Consider the following 16,803-nt stretch of genomic DNA (forward strand, 5'->3'; position numbering starts at 1 on the left):
CAGATAAGTCGTGGCCTTGTGTCTCTGAACAGTGCTCCCTCTGGTTTACCTGCATGGAAAGGAGAATAGTCCTTCTCAGCTCTACTCCAGTAAGCTTGTCAGATGTGCCTGTTGCACAAATTACAAATGACGATTGATACAAATTGATGATATTGCCACCAATCCTACGCATTTTATTTGTGTGTCTTTTCACAGGCATTGCAACATACACACTTATTAGAGACCAGAAAGGGAAAAAACAGCATATAATTTGAAAACAAATTAATGACACACTTAAGTCACTATACATTATGTGAAATATGCAAAGATCACAAAATTATTAGTTTGGATTTTTGGTGCAAAAAAAGACAGTTCAGGCGAGAATAGTGCCAATAATTTGAAAACTTAAAAGCTATTATAGATTTAGAATTTCTAACACTTTCCCATTTTGGGCCTGTGTCCATATAGCAATTTCTTTCTGAGCGCCAGTGTCTTTTTTTTCAATAAGGAGAGAGTGTATGCGGCTGCATGCAGCCTCGAGTGCTTTTTCGTTAAGGCCTGGTGACATCACTGGAGAAAATGGAGAAGAGACTTGCTTGTTTTGTCCTAGCCTGTCTGTCTTGCTTTTTATATGCCAGACACACACTGTCATAATGTGTAGGAGCAGATCGGCCGTAAGTACACACAATTTTACTGGTGTTGTTTATCGCTTTACACATTGTCTCCAACAGATCGTCCACCTTGCTGTAACGTAATGGCTGTCAAATTAAACAACCTCAGAAAGACCCTATAAGAACACAAGCCCTAATATATTCATGTATATTACTTCCGGTTGTTATTCCACAGATTCTGTCCCACTGTAAATTACATCTTTTTTCATCTCACTCTTATCAACAGTCTCCAGCTTGCGTCATCATGAGGTTATCTATTCATTCTTGGACTTGGATGTGGTCTTCTTGGTCCGTATCAAACATTGCATGATACATCTACAGGAAACCCAAACTAATGTGATGATCAGCACACCAAATGCTACAAAGACTGCCATCACATCTAGACTGTGATAGGCATACCATGGCAACTTGTATGACTCTGTACGCAGATGCGCTGCGCCCTTGTGCCTCATGACGAACTCCATCCAGAAAATGGCGCTGTCTTTGGGTTTCATTGGTTTGTCATGATGAAGGTGTGACAGTTTGAGCATGTTCTGTTTGTACGGCTTCTCTGGGTCTAGAATATTCTTTAGGGCACTTGTCAAAGATTCAACAGCCAAAGTTGTCACTTCAACAATCTCAGCTACTCCACGGGACTTCAGACGCACCATGTTGTCATACTGGTCAAAGATGAGAGGAATGCCCAGAACTGGGACACCATGGTAAATGGCCTCGTAAATTCCATTAGTACCCCCATGCGTGACAAATACCTTGGTTTTATGGTGACCTAGTATATCGTTTTGAGGCAGCCATTCAACCAACATGGTGTTGTTTCCCAGAGTGCTTGGTCTTTTCCCAATATGTCTCCACACGACCTTCTGAGGGAGGTTGGCAAATGCTGAGGCGATGATCTCCGATATCTCAGGGCCGAGGTCGCTCAGCAGGGTCCCCAGAGTCATGACAACCACACCATGTTCGCCAGAACTCTGCACAAACTCCTCTAAATCTGATGATAGAGGCTTGGAGGGCTTACCCTGGAAGCCTCCAATGTAGACAACATTGGGCATGCTGGGACGAGGAAACTCAAATATGAAGTCAACCCGCATTAGCCAGAGATCAGCCCCCTGTATGAGAGACATGACGCTGACATCAGGTCCAAAATAATGATCACACACAGCCTGGTAAGGTGGATTTGAGACAAAATAGTACATGTAAACCAATATACTATGATGAATTATATTATCAATTCTTTGGTAGAAGTCCATCTTGTCAGAGTTGTCAGTAAACAACTGAGGGACGTAGGAAAGAGGAGAGGGAGCGATGGCGAAGTGAGCCTCGCCATTGAAAAGCCAGCGCACATTGAAAACCAAGGGAAGCTGGAGATGATGTGCCAACAGCACTCCGGCTGGAAATGCCGGGTCAGTCAGAAAAAGATCATATTCAGTTTCCTTCAGCTCCTTAATTAGTGTCTTATTCTCAAAGATGCTGATGACCAGTTTTGCCACAACTTTCTGGTTCTCCCCCATCATGTTGAAAAGGTTTCTATAAAATTCCACAAATCCCCATAGTGTGCCTTTATTCCGACGGATCTCTATGGACTTCTTCAAGAAAGACGTCATGAAGTCTTGGCTCTCCAGGTTTTGGGCCTGTTCCTGGATGATGGTGATGGAGGTGTAATGGGGTGAGGATTCGGTGACGTACCAGCTGGTGGAGGAACGTAGTACCGTGATGTGATGGCCCTGTGAATGAAGTGCCTCCACCAGGATTTTCATGTTAAGCCAGTGGCTCCCGTCTACAGGGTAAACCAGAACTTTTCCACCATCGCAGCTGGAGAACAGAGTAGCTGAAAAAAGCAGGAGGAATCCCAGCGCTGGATATGACCCCATCACTGTAGAAGAGACACAAAACTTTACTGAACAAATATTTGCAGTTCATTCTATCATGAACATTGTCATTAACGTTAAGTGACCATTTATTCTTCCAACAGACATGGAGCAATATCAGCATTCATTTTGAGTTGTTTCTGGCCAGCTGACAACTGTTAAAAAAACCGCTCTAATCTTGTGTCGTTACATAATTTATTAACCATGAATCTCAAAGAATAGGTGAGACACCTGTAGCATAGGTAAAGTTAATACATGTAATGTGAAAGACAAGTGATGAACCCACACAGAGTTCACACCAACTCCAAAACTCTGATAAACCAACTGTATACTACTGCACTGTGGCTAAACCACAAACTAGCAACTAGCTGGTGAACATAGCCAGCCAAAGAGGAGCCAACTATTTTCCTCACGAGTTGAGGGAGACTACACTAGAGATAAAAAGTAGAGGGAATATATAGCGGATGCTGTAGACACATGTTTCCTTCTTTCTATTTTACTTTGACACAATATGCAAATAAATGTTCCAAAAATATATATATATTTTTTAGATGACATTAATAACATAACTAATAAGGTTTTGAAAAGAAAAGCAAGGGGCTGAGAGAGGAAACCACATCCACTTCCGTATGACGAAAGCCTTGACGCAGCGTCAACAAACATGGCGGCTACAGTAGCTTTAGAAAGCAGCCATAAGGCTTGGGGCACTGCATGTGGTACATTTACCGCCATCAACCTGCTTTTCTGTTACCAGTGTAACATTAGCATGAAAACATGGTGGAATTAGCAAGCTAGCACCTGCCAGCTAACTAGCCAGCCGTTAAATGAGTGAAATTAACACCTTAATGCTTCCTCTACACCTTCTTGTCGGAGCGTAGGAAAGCACGTTGTTATCGTCAGATAATCAGGCATTAACATTGATTCAGTCATGGGAGCTTCATTTCCGGTACACAGAAGGGGCAGAGAACAAATTTATGCTGTGCTGTGATTGTAATGCCTCACAGTAGCATTAACTTAAAAATGATTGGGAGAGGCGAGGAGGGCGTTGACATTCTTCTATTTCATGACGTAGATTAGTCCCAAGTGTCTGACTCTCTCAGAACTTGCCTTGCAAGATTTGGGCTGATTTGAAACAGAAGATGGCGTTAAAATAGCGTCCTGCTGATGCTGGAAACTATCCAGTAAATAGGCAGTTTGTAAAAAACAAAACAACAACAATGAAAAAAAAAGCCCCGAAGAGCTTGTCCAAATGGTTAATGAAGCCCATGTTTCAGATTTTTGCTCTGCCAATGCATCTCAAAAAATGTAAAACAAAATGATTTGGAATATATGCTTGTTATGTTCAGTCTTTACCATTACAGTATTTCTCAATGACCATCTGCTACAGTTTGCTCTTTGTTCAGTGTCTCAGTTATGTTTTCTCTTTTTCCTGCAACTGTTAAGTAATGTTCAGCACTAATTAACCAAGTCAAAGTCCTTTTGCCTATGATGCATGAAAGAGGCATGCATGTATTATCTAAGCATGAAGTATTGTTGCAAAATCTTAACTGTAAAATATTGAAATAAGGAGATAAAGCAAAAAACAAAAATGCATATCCAAAATCAAATGCATGATTTATCTGACCTGAATGGTTTGTCTGCAAATGATCAGTTCATAAGAAACTGTAATTTAGGTCACAACCACACACCATTGCAAAATGCACAACACAGCAAAACCTTAGCTTAGATGCCCTACTTGACTGAGGTTTACAAGTAAAAAGGCACATAAAAGACTCCAAAATTAGTGTGTGATGTTTTTCTTTGCATCAGTGGTCTGTTACAATCTTACAATAAAGATGCAACGTCTTATATGAAAAACAAGCAGGACTGTTTTATGTTATGAAACTCTGAACAATCTTAAGAGAATACCCATATTGTCTATAACAAGAAAAGAAAACACTTCAGCAACAGGCAGTTTGTTAGTAAAACATCTCCTCACCTCAGACCTCTGTGACTTCTCACTCGGACCAAAAAGAGACCAGTCAATCAATGAACTGTCCTGCTGAGCTGCTGGTCAAAATGCAAGTGAATGTATAACTCTCCATATCCCTCACTGAACCATTCTCCTCTCTGTTTATCCAAGCAAATGCAACCATGTGGAGGTCCCTTCTCAACCCTCCGCCCATTTTTCTTCCCAGTTCAGGCTGTTTTGCTTTTATGCACCAAACACCATCTGGATATCATTTCACAAACTTCCAGAATGCAGAATTTCACAGATGTATATCAAAAGGGTGCTAACAGGTCTGATGCATTCAAATCCAACAACAATGTAATCTCTACCCTCTATCACAGCACATCAACAATCTCTTTAGGTTTTCAGAAAAAGTAAAAGACACTCTTATCATATCTTTCCTCCCCACACTTACAAATGTCTGGAGGGTTATTGTTGAGGCTGTGCCAAAAAGGGATTAATTCACCGCCATCGTGGTTATTTGAAAGGGGGACTCCACTGATCCATCATCCACATCAAATTATATTCATACCTGTTGGGGATTACTACTGAATATGTGAAGAATGTTCTAGAAAAGCCTTTTGTGGCTCAAAAGAGAGCATGTTTTTGGTTTGTTCACACAGGAAAAGTAAGAAAATTAAGTATACTCAATCCAAACAGTTTGAAGCACATTGTTCTTCCACAGTTGATCACAGATGGGGATTTTTTTCAAATAAATTGTGGGTGGTGAGTTAGCTTCAGAAAGAGGATAAGCATCTTGTAAATTAAAAGTTTTAAAAATAGACCATATTTAATATGTTTACTTTATTTTGTCACAATATTATCCTCATATTGTAGTATTTCTTGTTTGTATAAATAAAAAACAGAAGTTAGTGGGAAACATTTTTTCACACTAACTGCTTGACCAGTATACTGTAAAAATGTGTATGGATTGGAAATAATTAGTATGTAGTATGGATTTGGGACATGCCATATATCTCACAAAGTCAGTATATATATTAAAGTCACCATGATGGATCTGTACTTTACTTTAAAGATTACATAATGTGGTGCATCACTTTAAAATAATATCTGAACCTTTAGGTTTTGATCTCAAATAACCCCCTATCCATTTGTTGACACCGCACAGCTAACAATAATTTCCTCACTGCTGCTCATCAAACCGCACATGCACGATGAGTCTGCGCACATGAATGTTGTCTTCCCTTGCAACGACAATCGGCTTCTTGCCGACCTTTGCACATGTTGAGATTCTCCCTCTTGAGTGCAGCTCCTTCCTACCCACGTGTGTACGTTTTGAACTCTGGGCCTGGCAAACATTAAAGGACAAGGCCAGGCTGCTACTATCGTATGTCACATGTCCAAGTTGTGGGGGTGGGTTGTGAATACTTCGGCAGAGGGGTTTAGTTTCTTTAAAAAGCCCTGTTGCCACTGACCTCATAATCCAGTGTGTCGATGGTTTTTTAGCCACTCTGCTGGTTGCTCCACTGGACTATAGAGCAGAATGGAGTTTCTCCCGCTGGAACATGTGAGGCTCCGCAGGTGTGACAGTGCAGGTGAGCTCACAAATGAACCGCCTCTGCAGAGCACATGCCAAAACAATACACTGGATGACATGTTCCAGCAAGTTTTCTACTACTATGTGATACATGCCGGGCATAGATACGTTCAAACGGAGTGAGTGCAACACGGATATGATATGCGAGTAAAAATAGGCTTGTGCCATATAGTGCTAGCTGTATGCAGCAATGTCCTTGTTTCGTTACACAACTGCACATGTACATATAAATAGTCAAAAGCAGACAGGAAGTCAAGAGAGTTGCCAGCTATTTTTAAAAGACTTCATTGTTTCTTTTTATATTCCTCTCATTTGCTTTGTTTACAGGAAGTAATGCTTGGCACACTTCCATGCACATGTAATAACAATGTGACTTCATGATATAAAAGTGCCAGATGCTCAAACCAGGTTCTGCAACTCGAACACATTAGGATAAGATGTGTGTGTGTGTGTGTGTGTGTGTGTGTGTGTGTGTGTGTGTGTGTGTGTGTGTGTGTGTGTGTGTGTGTGTGTGTGTGTGTGTGTGTGTGTGTGTGTGTGTGTAGATAGCTGGAGAGTAGTAGGAAGAGTCCAACTCCAGTCCCCCTTGGAGGACATGCTGAACTGCTGACAGGCAAACTCCCATTAGAATAACATATACAGTACCTCCTCTAAATGGTCGAGCGCATGCAAAAACAGGGAACACTGGCCATTATTGGCTATCACTGCCCAAGAGCAACTGCCTGTTATACAAAATCAGGTTAATGATTATTCCCATTTGAGATTAATGGAATGAGTGGCATTAAGGTTTGATTTAAGGGCCCTAAGTGACCCTTTCTTTTGGGATCAAGTAGGATATATTTCTGGAAAATGTTCTGCTCAGGGAGCTGATGTCTCTGGAGACATCTGGTCTTAAAAAGCATCAAATTACATTGTTGCTGTTCTTCAAGTCAACGTTTTCTTCATTCAGTGGTCGGGTCAACACCTAACGGTGTGGGTCAACACCTAACGGGGTTGACCCACACCTAACAGGACGAGGTCTTGTCCAACAAACGGACTGGAAGAGGTGTTGACCAGATGAAGGGGGGCTGACTTTAAGCTTACAAGGCTGAAACATTTTGAAATGTCTGTGGGAGGATGACTGTGAGCTGTAGTAAGATTATCATCTGCTGTAACATATAGAACTGAATAACAATTCCTTCTAGGTAAAATATGTTGTTAGTATAGAAGCGCAAGAAGAGGGGCCCCTTTTAAATCAAATCAAACAGTGTCCCAGATTTAAGATTAAGGTTTAAACTGCCCTCTAGTGGTAAGAAAGGGAAATCACCACTCATGACAAACAAACAGCCTGTTCAGAACCTGTAACTGTGCTCATCTCAATTCCAGAGAGGTTTCCACCTCTCTTATACTTGTATCAGATGCCTTTGTTGCATATACTCTAACTGAGAAACCAGGATGTACAGTATGGTGGATGTGAATGCTTCTCTACTGTCTGACAACATAGAGATTGTGGCAGCTCCCCTCGGGCCTTTTTTAAATCTTGAAACAGACTGAGAGGCAGCATGGCCTCAGGTCCTCCCCCCTCCTGCCTCCTGCCTACCAAGTACTTCTCCTTAGTAACAGTCAGCTGACCTGCAGTAGGTAGTGCTCAGTGAAGCACACACATGCACACAGATCACAGAGCCTCAGTCGTTCACGCTCACTCCTCCACCTGCCACTAAGGCCTCATGGCTCTCAAAATTAACACAGAGCAGAAAAAACTCACCCAGACTCCTCTGCTCAAGATCTGGGTGCCATGGATGGGCTGCAACTTGAACCGCAGGAGAGGATGTAAGTGCAGTGAAAACCCTGGCTCAGCCTGAATAGAGAAATAAACATGATCTATTCTGTCTTTCTGCTGTTGTTCTGCCACTACTTTAACTCAATCTTGTTTCAGATGAAGCTATGGTGTTTGCTTGCACACTTTCAACAGTCATAGGTGTGTTTCATACTTCTGAATCCTCAGTTCGATTCGGGGGAATGCAGGCGGCAGTCTGAGAGACAAAGAGGAGTCAGTCATGGGATGACAGCCGAGCTTGACCAAGCCAGGTCTGAGTTGGCTCTCTGTTCAGTGTCTGACGCAGGCCTTTGAGCATTTTGCTGACGCAGCATACTCCATTCATAATCGAACCGCCTGGATGCTCTCCTTGTCCCTGCATAGACTCTCACGGACCATCCGGGTTGTTTTTTTGGCGTACAGCTAACTGGCAAGCGATCCTGCAGTCTGCCTTATAAATAACAGCCTTTTTTTTTTTTTAGACAAGCATGGAAGAACTCGGTCATGACTGGTTAAGAGATACACAAACTCTTTAAATGTACGGCAGATTTGTGTGGACATTTCTGAGCAGAGAAAGCTGATTTATATCAGAGGTTGCCAGACGTTGCCTCTGTTTTCTTAACTGTAGCTTTATGAAATAATTGTAATGTAGTGTAGTGACAGTCCGAATCAAAGCCTTAGATTTGAAGTATAATGGTGTATTATTGGGAACGTTGGATGAGTAAAGCTGGGCTGAGTTGAAAAACACCTGCAGGGAAGACACTGACATTTTCACACACTTGGAGATTAGGAGGGTTTTCCTCATGTGATTGTCGGCCATATGGCGCAGTACACTGTGCTGCTCTGGTTGTTTCTAAGATGTGACTACCCGAGGAGGAAGACAATTATCCGGTTAGTAAACGTCATACACATCTTTCAGGGTGTATTTGACTATCTGAAAATGTCATTAGTTTGTGTGTCTTGTTTAAGTGATGATTTAGATTTGTTGGTGGTTGGTTGGACAGGTTCCCGTGTCAGGTGCTGCCAAAGACCAGCAGATAAGCCGTGTGACTCACAACACTAGACAGACATTTGAGCTGCACCTTGGATCTGTTATTCTCTCTCTTAATGAAGATTACCTTGGCAGCGACACACTGAACACATGTCCTGCAGCACAGGGCCTCACAGAGTTGTACGTGACTCTCATGTAACCCGTAGGACACGAGGCTTGATGCTCTTCTACTGAATGATTCGCAACAATATCGCTTAAATTTCAACATTAGCAGCATTCAGGAACTATTAATTTATGATTTTGTGCGTTTGTCTTCATCTCAGCCTCGGTGCCTCAGTTCTGTAACTCTCCCACAATGATTGTGATGGTGGGGTTGCCGGCCAGAGGAAAGACGTACATCTCCAAGAAGCTCACTCGCTACCTGAACTGGATCGGAGTGCCTACAAAAAGTCAGTTTTCAAAGTGAATCCTTGAATTCTGATCATAAACGTGTATGACAGAGACAAGGAATTGGCTGTTTCAATGTTAATTAAAATATAAAATCATTGTATTGTGCTGTATTTCTTTTAAACCTCTCTGTTTCTTACTCCAACCAGTGTTTAACGTGGGCCAGTACCGCAGAGAGGCTGTCAAGATCTATAAGAACTTTGAGTTCTTTAAACCTGACAATGAGGAGGCCATGAGGATCCGCAAGTAAATATAATATTATTGTTATTATTGGCTTTATGTGGTCTGATTTGTCATTTCTCGTGCCAGATTCAACATGCAGTCATATATTTGCAGTTTTTGCTCCTTTGCCTGTACGAGTGTACATTCTCTTTCAGGGCCTGTGCATCAGCTGCCCTCAAAGACGTCGCTGCCTACTTCTCAAAGGAACAGGGACAAGTAGCCGTGAGTGAGAGGACACCTGAAACTGTCCCTCGAATCACAATAAAACACACTGATCCATTATGTATTGTGTGTGTGCGTGTGTGTGTGTGCGTGTGTGTGTGCATGTGTGTCTTTTTTACTGTTCATTTCCGCAGTTATCACAGAGATTATAGTGGCAGAGATTTTACACATAAAGATCAGCTTACTAGTCGTAGAGAGTACCACCAAACCTCTTGTATAATGTCTTCTGTGGATAACCCTGATGATGTCATAGTCAGGGTCATCGAAGTTTAGACTGAGAGACTACGAATTTATATCAGAAAGCCTGTGGATGGGGAGATTATTGTGAAGTTGCATTATGGGAATTGTAGGACCCAGTGTTATTGGAGCGTGAGACATTTTTGGGACCAAAGGCCAGGATATCTCGGCCTCTGTGGCAGAGAATTCTGCCCTTTTGTGTCATACAACACACTTATTTTGATATTCCTGCTTGTTATAGGCTGCATTATTGTGCACATGGCGCTGAAACAGGAACTTGTTCCTGTTTAAATCTGCATTTATTTCAATGATAAGCTTCCAGTTTATTTTACCAATGACTGGTGATTTCTTCTATTCTTATTCAAGAATTCAGAGCAAAAAGAGGGATCTTTGTCTCTTTTTGACCTTTCAATTGTCGGTCTGGTTGAACCAGTTTACAGCATTTTGTTCTCAAAGTACAAAACATTACATTTTTTTCAAACCCTTTCAAGAAAATAACATCTAATCTATCAGTAGAGATTACTTTCTACAACCTAAAAGCATGAATGTCAATTAAATGATATACAGTATTCCTCTGAGCCATCGGAATGTAACAAATAAAACTATCTAGCAGACAATCCCAAAGTTTTGCATGGCAGTGTAAGATGTTTCAGACATGATATTTATTCATGCATCGTAGTCTATAATAATCTATATTGTGACATTGTCTAAAGTGTGTAACAACATATGTTCTGTTATATTTCAGCTGCTTGATTATTTATCATTATGATGAATAATGTAAATATACTTTAATGGTCAATATTAAGGATGGATCAATAACACCTATACGTTCTGTCCCATTTAGGTATTTGATGCTACCAACACCACCAGGGAGAGGAGGGCAGTCATCCTTAGTTATGCGAAGGAGAGAGGCTACAAAGTGAGTATGTATGTGGAAGTTGGACTTTTTGGCAAATATGCTAATAGGGTTTCTTGCTGAGCGATAGAGGAGAAGATTAATATTATTCATTATCAAACGGGTCTGTTCAATTTGAAGCGATTAACTTAGCTTAGCATAAAGACTGGAAGCAGAGGGAAACAGCTAGCCTGGCTTGCCCAAAGGTTAACAAAAAGTGTGTTTCCCAAATTGTGAAACTATTGCCTTAAGGATGAGATTAAAACCACAAACACAAGGTCACAAGGTGGGAACATGTTATATATATTTCACAGTCATATCATAAATCTGAACTTTTAAATTGTGTGCAGATGTTCCTGAACTTTTAAATGACTTGTTGTGTGCAGGTGTTCTTTGTGGAGTCAATCTGTGAGGACCCAGGAATCATTGCAGAGAATATTAAGGTCAGTCAAGGATGTGTTTTTAAATGAGGCTGAAGGGATAAAGTGTTCTCAACTAATTTCCCAAACTGTCTTTTCTTTCCAGCAAGTAAAATTTGGAAGTCCAGATTACAAGGATCGTGACACAGTTGAGGCCTTGGAAGACTTCAGCCAGCGCATTGAGTGTTACAGGGCCAGTTACATGCCTATAGACGATGAGAGAGACAGGTACAGTCCCATAATGATTTTCTTCCTGTGTGATCAATAAGAGACTGAATGGTGCACAGCATAGTCTCGTCCCTTTAATTTCCAACAGATTAATTTCATTAATTTCTCCAATGCTGACTTCGAACAGGAAGCTCTCCTATATTAAGATCTTTGACGTGGGCAGTAGATACCTGGTGAACCGGGTCCAGGACCACATTCAAAGCAGGATAGTCTACTACCTCATGAACATCCATGTCACACCAAGATCCATCTACCTGAGCCGCCACGGTGAGAGTGAACTCAACCTGTTGGGGTGCATTGGTGGAGATTCAGGCCTCTCCCCGAGAGGACAAAAGGTGAGTAGATTACACTATACCAGAAGAGGAAGTGTTCATTACCTTTACATAAGTAAAAGTGCTAATACCTTGGAAGAAATACTCTATTACTAAGTATTATTAAGTCAAAGTACTGCATTGAAAATGTTACTTAAGTAAATGTATATAATCAGAAAAATGTCCCCTGTGACTGTTCCACCATTATAAATTACTCCATTAGGTTATTATTACTCATCCACTATTGTAGTTGTTTGAGGCAGAGCTCATTTTGAACTTTTAACAAATTATTATTTTCCTTTAGGATTCATTTGCTGATTGTTTTCTCCATTCATCGATTGTTTGTTTGGTTTCTAAAGATTCTGAAAAAAGTGAGAAGTACTGTCAGAATTACCCAGAATGACACCTTTACAATGTTTGTTTTGTCCAACAGTCTAAATATCAAAATGATTTAATATACATAAAAATAAATTCAAAGGAAAAGCCTTAAATCTTCACATTTGTGAAGCTGGAACCATGAACTGTTTTGGCATGACACATGACGATTATGAAAATAGTTGCCAATTACTTTTTTGTCATTAATTAATCAACTAAATGTTTCAGCTTTACTTGTAAATACTGATGGGTAGTTTTATGTTTGCCAAAAGCTGGCATCATACTTTATTTGCGCTTCAAATATTTTTTTGTGCAAAAAAAAAAAAAGTGTTTAGTGAACTAGTAACAAAAGCTTTCAAATATATGTAGTGAAGTAAGAATAACACTATTTTCCACTAAGGTGTAGTAGACCTGAAGTCTGAAGTAATGTGTACTGAAGTACAGTACTTGAGTAAATGCACTTTGTTACATTTTGCTACTGCAGTATACAGATGGAGTTCATGGAGTACAAATTGCACTAATTGTTTCCAGTATGCCAATGCCTTGGCGACCTTTGTCAGAGGTCAGAATATCAGAGACCTGAAGGTGTGGACGAGCCACATGAAGAGGACCATCCAGACTGCAGAAGCTCTGGGAGTCCAGTATGAACAGTGGAAGGCCCTCAATGAGATAGATGCTGTGAGTCACATCTCTTAATCTTAAAACATAATCCTTCAAGTAAAAGACACATACAAGGACAATTTTAGATTATAGACGATGCTTTCAAATGGTATAATACAAAGAGCATTCAATCTCCAAATAATGTAGGTTGACTTTAGATTTTCAAAGCCAGACGATCAGCTGTGTTTTATTCAGAGATGTTCATGTTACTTTTTCTAACTAAGGGTGTGTGTGAGGAGCTAACCTACGAAGAGATTCAGGAGAATTTCCCTGAAGAGTTTGCACTAAGAGACCAGGACAAGTATCGTTATCGTTACCCAAAGGGTGAGGTGAGTACTCTCCTAACTACACAGTGACCTTTGTTTGTATTTAACCATTGAGCTGCACAGTTCAACTACAGTCCACTAGAGCAGTTTGGGCAGTTAAAGGAACAGATCAACATTTTGGGAAATACACTATTCGCTTTTTTTCTGAGGGTTAGATGAGAAGAATGATACCACTAGGATGTTTGTCTTTGAGCTATAGAGCTTCAACCAGTAGACTGTTGACTAAGCTTCTCATAAAGACTGGAAACAAGGGTGAACAGCTCGTCCGGCTCTGTTCAAATTCCAGAGATAACAAAGTTGTAGTTTTATGAGGGCTGGCAAGCTCACAGTGATGACAACCCTCCAGGAAGTCACTGCATTTTTTTTAACGTATTAAACAAACAAGCTGTGGTGGAAGTAGTTCTCAGGTCAGGTTAAGTTGTAAAAGTAGCAATACTGCTGTGTATAAATATGTTGCAGGTAAAAGTCCTGCATTCAAAATTTCACTCAATTAAAAGTACATTAGTATTAGAATAAAAATATTCTTAAAGTACCAAAGTATTCATAATGCAGATGGCCCATTTAACAGTACCTCAAAATTGTACTTAAGTACAGTACTCGAGTAAATACACTTAGTTATTTTCCATCGCTGCAAGAGATATAAAAGATATAAGAGATATCCCATTTTAGTGAGTGAAGAAGTGCTGGAAGGTGGATTTTTTTGTTACTTTTGGACAGAACAAGGCTAGCTGTTTCCTCCTGTTTCCAGTCTTTGTGCTAAAATAAGCTAAGCTAACTGTTATTTGGCTGTAGCTTCATTGATGAGACCAAACAAGGGGCACTTTTCACACCTGTATGTAGCCTTTCATTATAAGAGAATCTGAATAAAGACAGGTTGGGTATAGTGTACTTGCTCTTGAGGACTTATGGACTGAGAGGGAAAGTTTGGTTAAATTATGAATGAACTCATTTAAACTCACTTATCTTGTCTCTTGTCCAGTCCTATGAGGACCTCGTCCATCGTCTAGAGCCGGTGATCATGGAGCTGGAGAGGCAGGAAAACGTTTTGGTTGTCTGCCACCAAGCCATATTTCGCTGCCTGTTGGCTTACTTTGTAGACAAAACTTCAGGTACAGAAATCCAGGCTTGTAATTACCTTGACACGATAGTATATGATGTTGTTTTCAACACCAAAAACATTCTTAATAACCTTCTTTCCCCCTCTGAAGATGAGCTACCTTATCTAAGATGCCCACTTCACACAGTGCTCAAACTCACACCAGTAGCTTACGGTAGGCGGCAAATGTTTTAATGTCTGACATCTCCATGTCTTTGGAAATCTCTTCCTGACAGACTGACTTTCTTCTCTATTTCAGGCTGTAAAGTTGAGTCATTTTTCCTCAATATTGAAGCAGTCAACACACACAGAGAGAGGCCAGTGGTGAGTTTCCATAAGCACTCATTTGTCATAATATATACTTACCTTTGCCAACTATTCTGTGGGATACTAATATGTATGTATTGGTGAAATTAATATGTACAGTGCCATGCAAAAGTATTCTCAAAAGTGTTTTTCCTATTTTGTTGCATTACGACCTGGAATTAAAATTAAAAAATATATAAAAACAGAAATATGTTGTGTGTATATGTATTCACCCCCTTTGCTTTGGGGCCCCTAAATGGGATCTCACATCATTCACATAATTAGTTAAATAAAGTCCCCCTTTGTGTCACATGATCTGTTACATGATCAAATGGAGATCCATTAAATGGACAGAATATGGCACCACAGCAAACCTGCCAAGAGATGACCAATACTCGCAGACCCGGCAAGCAGGGCATTAATCAGAGAGACAACAAAGATAACCTTGAAAGTGCTGGAAAGCTCCTCTGCAAAGATTGGAGTATCTGTTCAAAGGACAAAGTTAAGCCGTACATTCCACAGAGATGTGCTTTATGGAAAAGTGGCCAGAATAAATCCATTGCTTAAATAAAATATCAAGAGAAAGAAAAAGCAGAAAGCAGTAGTGGAGAGTAATGTGCATAGTACAGGGGGTAATAAACAGTAAGGGGTTGATATGAATATAATAAGATGCAGTATGAACAGTATTAACAATAGAACATATACTGGCAGTTGCAGCAGTTGCAGTAGGGGACATGTACTGCAGATATGCAGAGTAAACTACTGGAGGTATGATATGAATACAGCATAGATCATATATATGCAGCAAAGACGTTAGAGCCAATATGAATACACAATGACTGCAGGTTAAACTAAAATAGAAAGCTAAATGTTTTTCTCAAGATGTTTTTCTTCTTAACCGGCCGTTTCGCAACAACCCAGAATTGATTTAATACTTTTGTCCAACTATGAGCACCTTCTCCATTTCTTTTCTGCATTGCATTGCATTGTGGGAGAATAGTGCCAATAAGGCACATTATATTTTGCATGGTGTCCCTTTTTTGTCACTTGTCCAGTGTGAACACACTATACACTAAACATGTGCTCAGAATTGGTATGTGAAATAGTTATTGTGGAATGTGCCGATAGTCTCTAAACGGAGTCTCAGTATTTGTGTTGCTTTCGTTGCAGAATGTGGACATCAACAGAAACCCAGCGGAGGCTCTGGTGACTGTTCCTGACCACGCGTAAATGCTGTGTTCTGAGAAAAGGACTACAATCACGTGAAAATCAACGTAGTGCCACATATTAGCTTCTACGTATTAGAGATGCACTCCAGTGACGGGTTGATTGTGTGAAAACAGACAACTCGAGGGAAGGAGGAGTCTAGATGGTAGAAATGGGACTAATGTTAGCTACATTAAAAAACATTGGTACAAAAGCACATTGGACTCCTGCTGCACTGACGGAACGGGACATATTTGGAGATAATGTTTAAAATATGACTGTGACATGTTCCTGTGTCTTATCTGACTGGAGTTGGCTTTTTCAAATTTTATTGTCACATTGTTTACAAATGATTTAGAGACAATAATAACGCACCTTGTTTTGAGGCTGAGAGGAAAACACTAAAAAGGTTGTAGTGAGGTTGTCATTGCACAGATAAGGTTTTGTTGATAATTGAATTATAAAGGTGGGGATCAGCACCACGGACAGCACCCAAACAAACAAGTGGTGTTGACTGTTGTAGACACTAAACTTCAGGCAAGGTTTCATGAAATAATGTAAATAAATACAGCAAACGTCCAAGTATTTGCTCCGAAAAATAAATCTAATGTACAAGTCCTTTTTGTGTTTGCTTGGCAACTGTGTTGTGTTGTTAACTCTCCCACAGAGAAGCTGAACTTAGATGTGACAAACTGATTTCGCAACAGACCAACGTGCTGTTGCAGTCATTCAATAATGGGTCTTTGTGAAAGAGCTTTTGGGGGGGAAAGGAAAACTCGCATTTAGGAGTAATTTAAGGAATAAAACTCAGACTGGAACATTTAGTAGGAACATTCCTACAGGGAGGAGGAGGGGAGGTGTTTTGGTAGCGGGGTATTTTCCCCAAATAGCCGAGCAGGGGTTAATAATCCCTCGTTTCTCGTGTACCTCGGTGGCAGCAGTCTGTGAAATTTCCAGTATGCATGAACGCAAGCTGGGGGCTGCTTTCTTCAAGCCGAGCGGGACTC

General features: G+C 40.5%; 2 protein-coding genes across 3 annotated transcripts; one reads left to right on the top strand and one right to left on the bottom strand.

Moving 5' to 3' along the window:
- Positions 1-162: 162 nt before the first annotated feature.
- On the bottom strand, positions 163-2,515 carry LOC306743547 (UDP-glucuronosyltransferase 2B20-like; the record flags this gene model as incomplete). Its single annotated transcript, XM_079226069.1, has 1 exon — positions 163-2,515. One exon carries the CDS (start codon positions 2,513-2,515, stop codon positions 905-907), a length of 1,611 nt encoding a protein of 536 aa, XP_079082195.1. The 3' UTR covers positions 163-904.
- Positions 2,516-6,005: 3,490 nt separating this feature from the next.
- pfkfb1 (6-phosphofructo-2-kinase/fructose-2,6-biphosphatase 1) lies at positions 6,006-16,414 on the top strand. Of its 2 annotated transcripts, none has more exons than XM_079226070.1 (14): positions 6,006-6,058; positions 9,170-9,295; positions 9,443-9,539; positions 9,671-9,737; positions 10,819-10,893; positions 11,256-11,312; positions 11,395-11,516; positions 11,644-11,851; positions 12,734-12,880; positions 13,087-13,191; positions 14,168-14,297; positions 14,397-14,459; positions 14,544-14,608; positions 15,761-16,414. In XM_079226070.1, exons 1-14 carry the CDS (start codon positions 6,007-6,009, stop codon positions 15,818-15,820), a joined length of 1,374 nt encoding a protein of 457 aa, XP_079082196.1. In that variant the 5' UTR covers position 6,006; the 3' UTR covers positions 15,821-16,414. The 2 variants fall into 2 exon arrangements, with proteins under 2 accessions (XP_079082196.1, XP_079082197.1); XM_079226071.1 differs by having other exon boundaries at positions 11,680-11,851.
- The last annotated feature ends 389 nt before the right edge of the window (positions 16,415-16,803 follow it).

Source organism: Taurulus bubalis, assembly GCF_910589615.1.
Source record: "Taurulus bubalis genome assembly, chromosome: 11".
NCBI classification, from domain to species: domain Eukaryota; kingdom Metazoa; phylum Chordata; class Actinopteri; order Perciformes; family Cottidae; genus Taurulus; species Taurulus bubalis.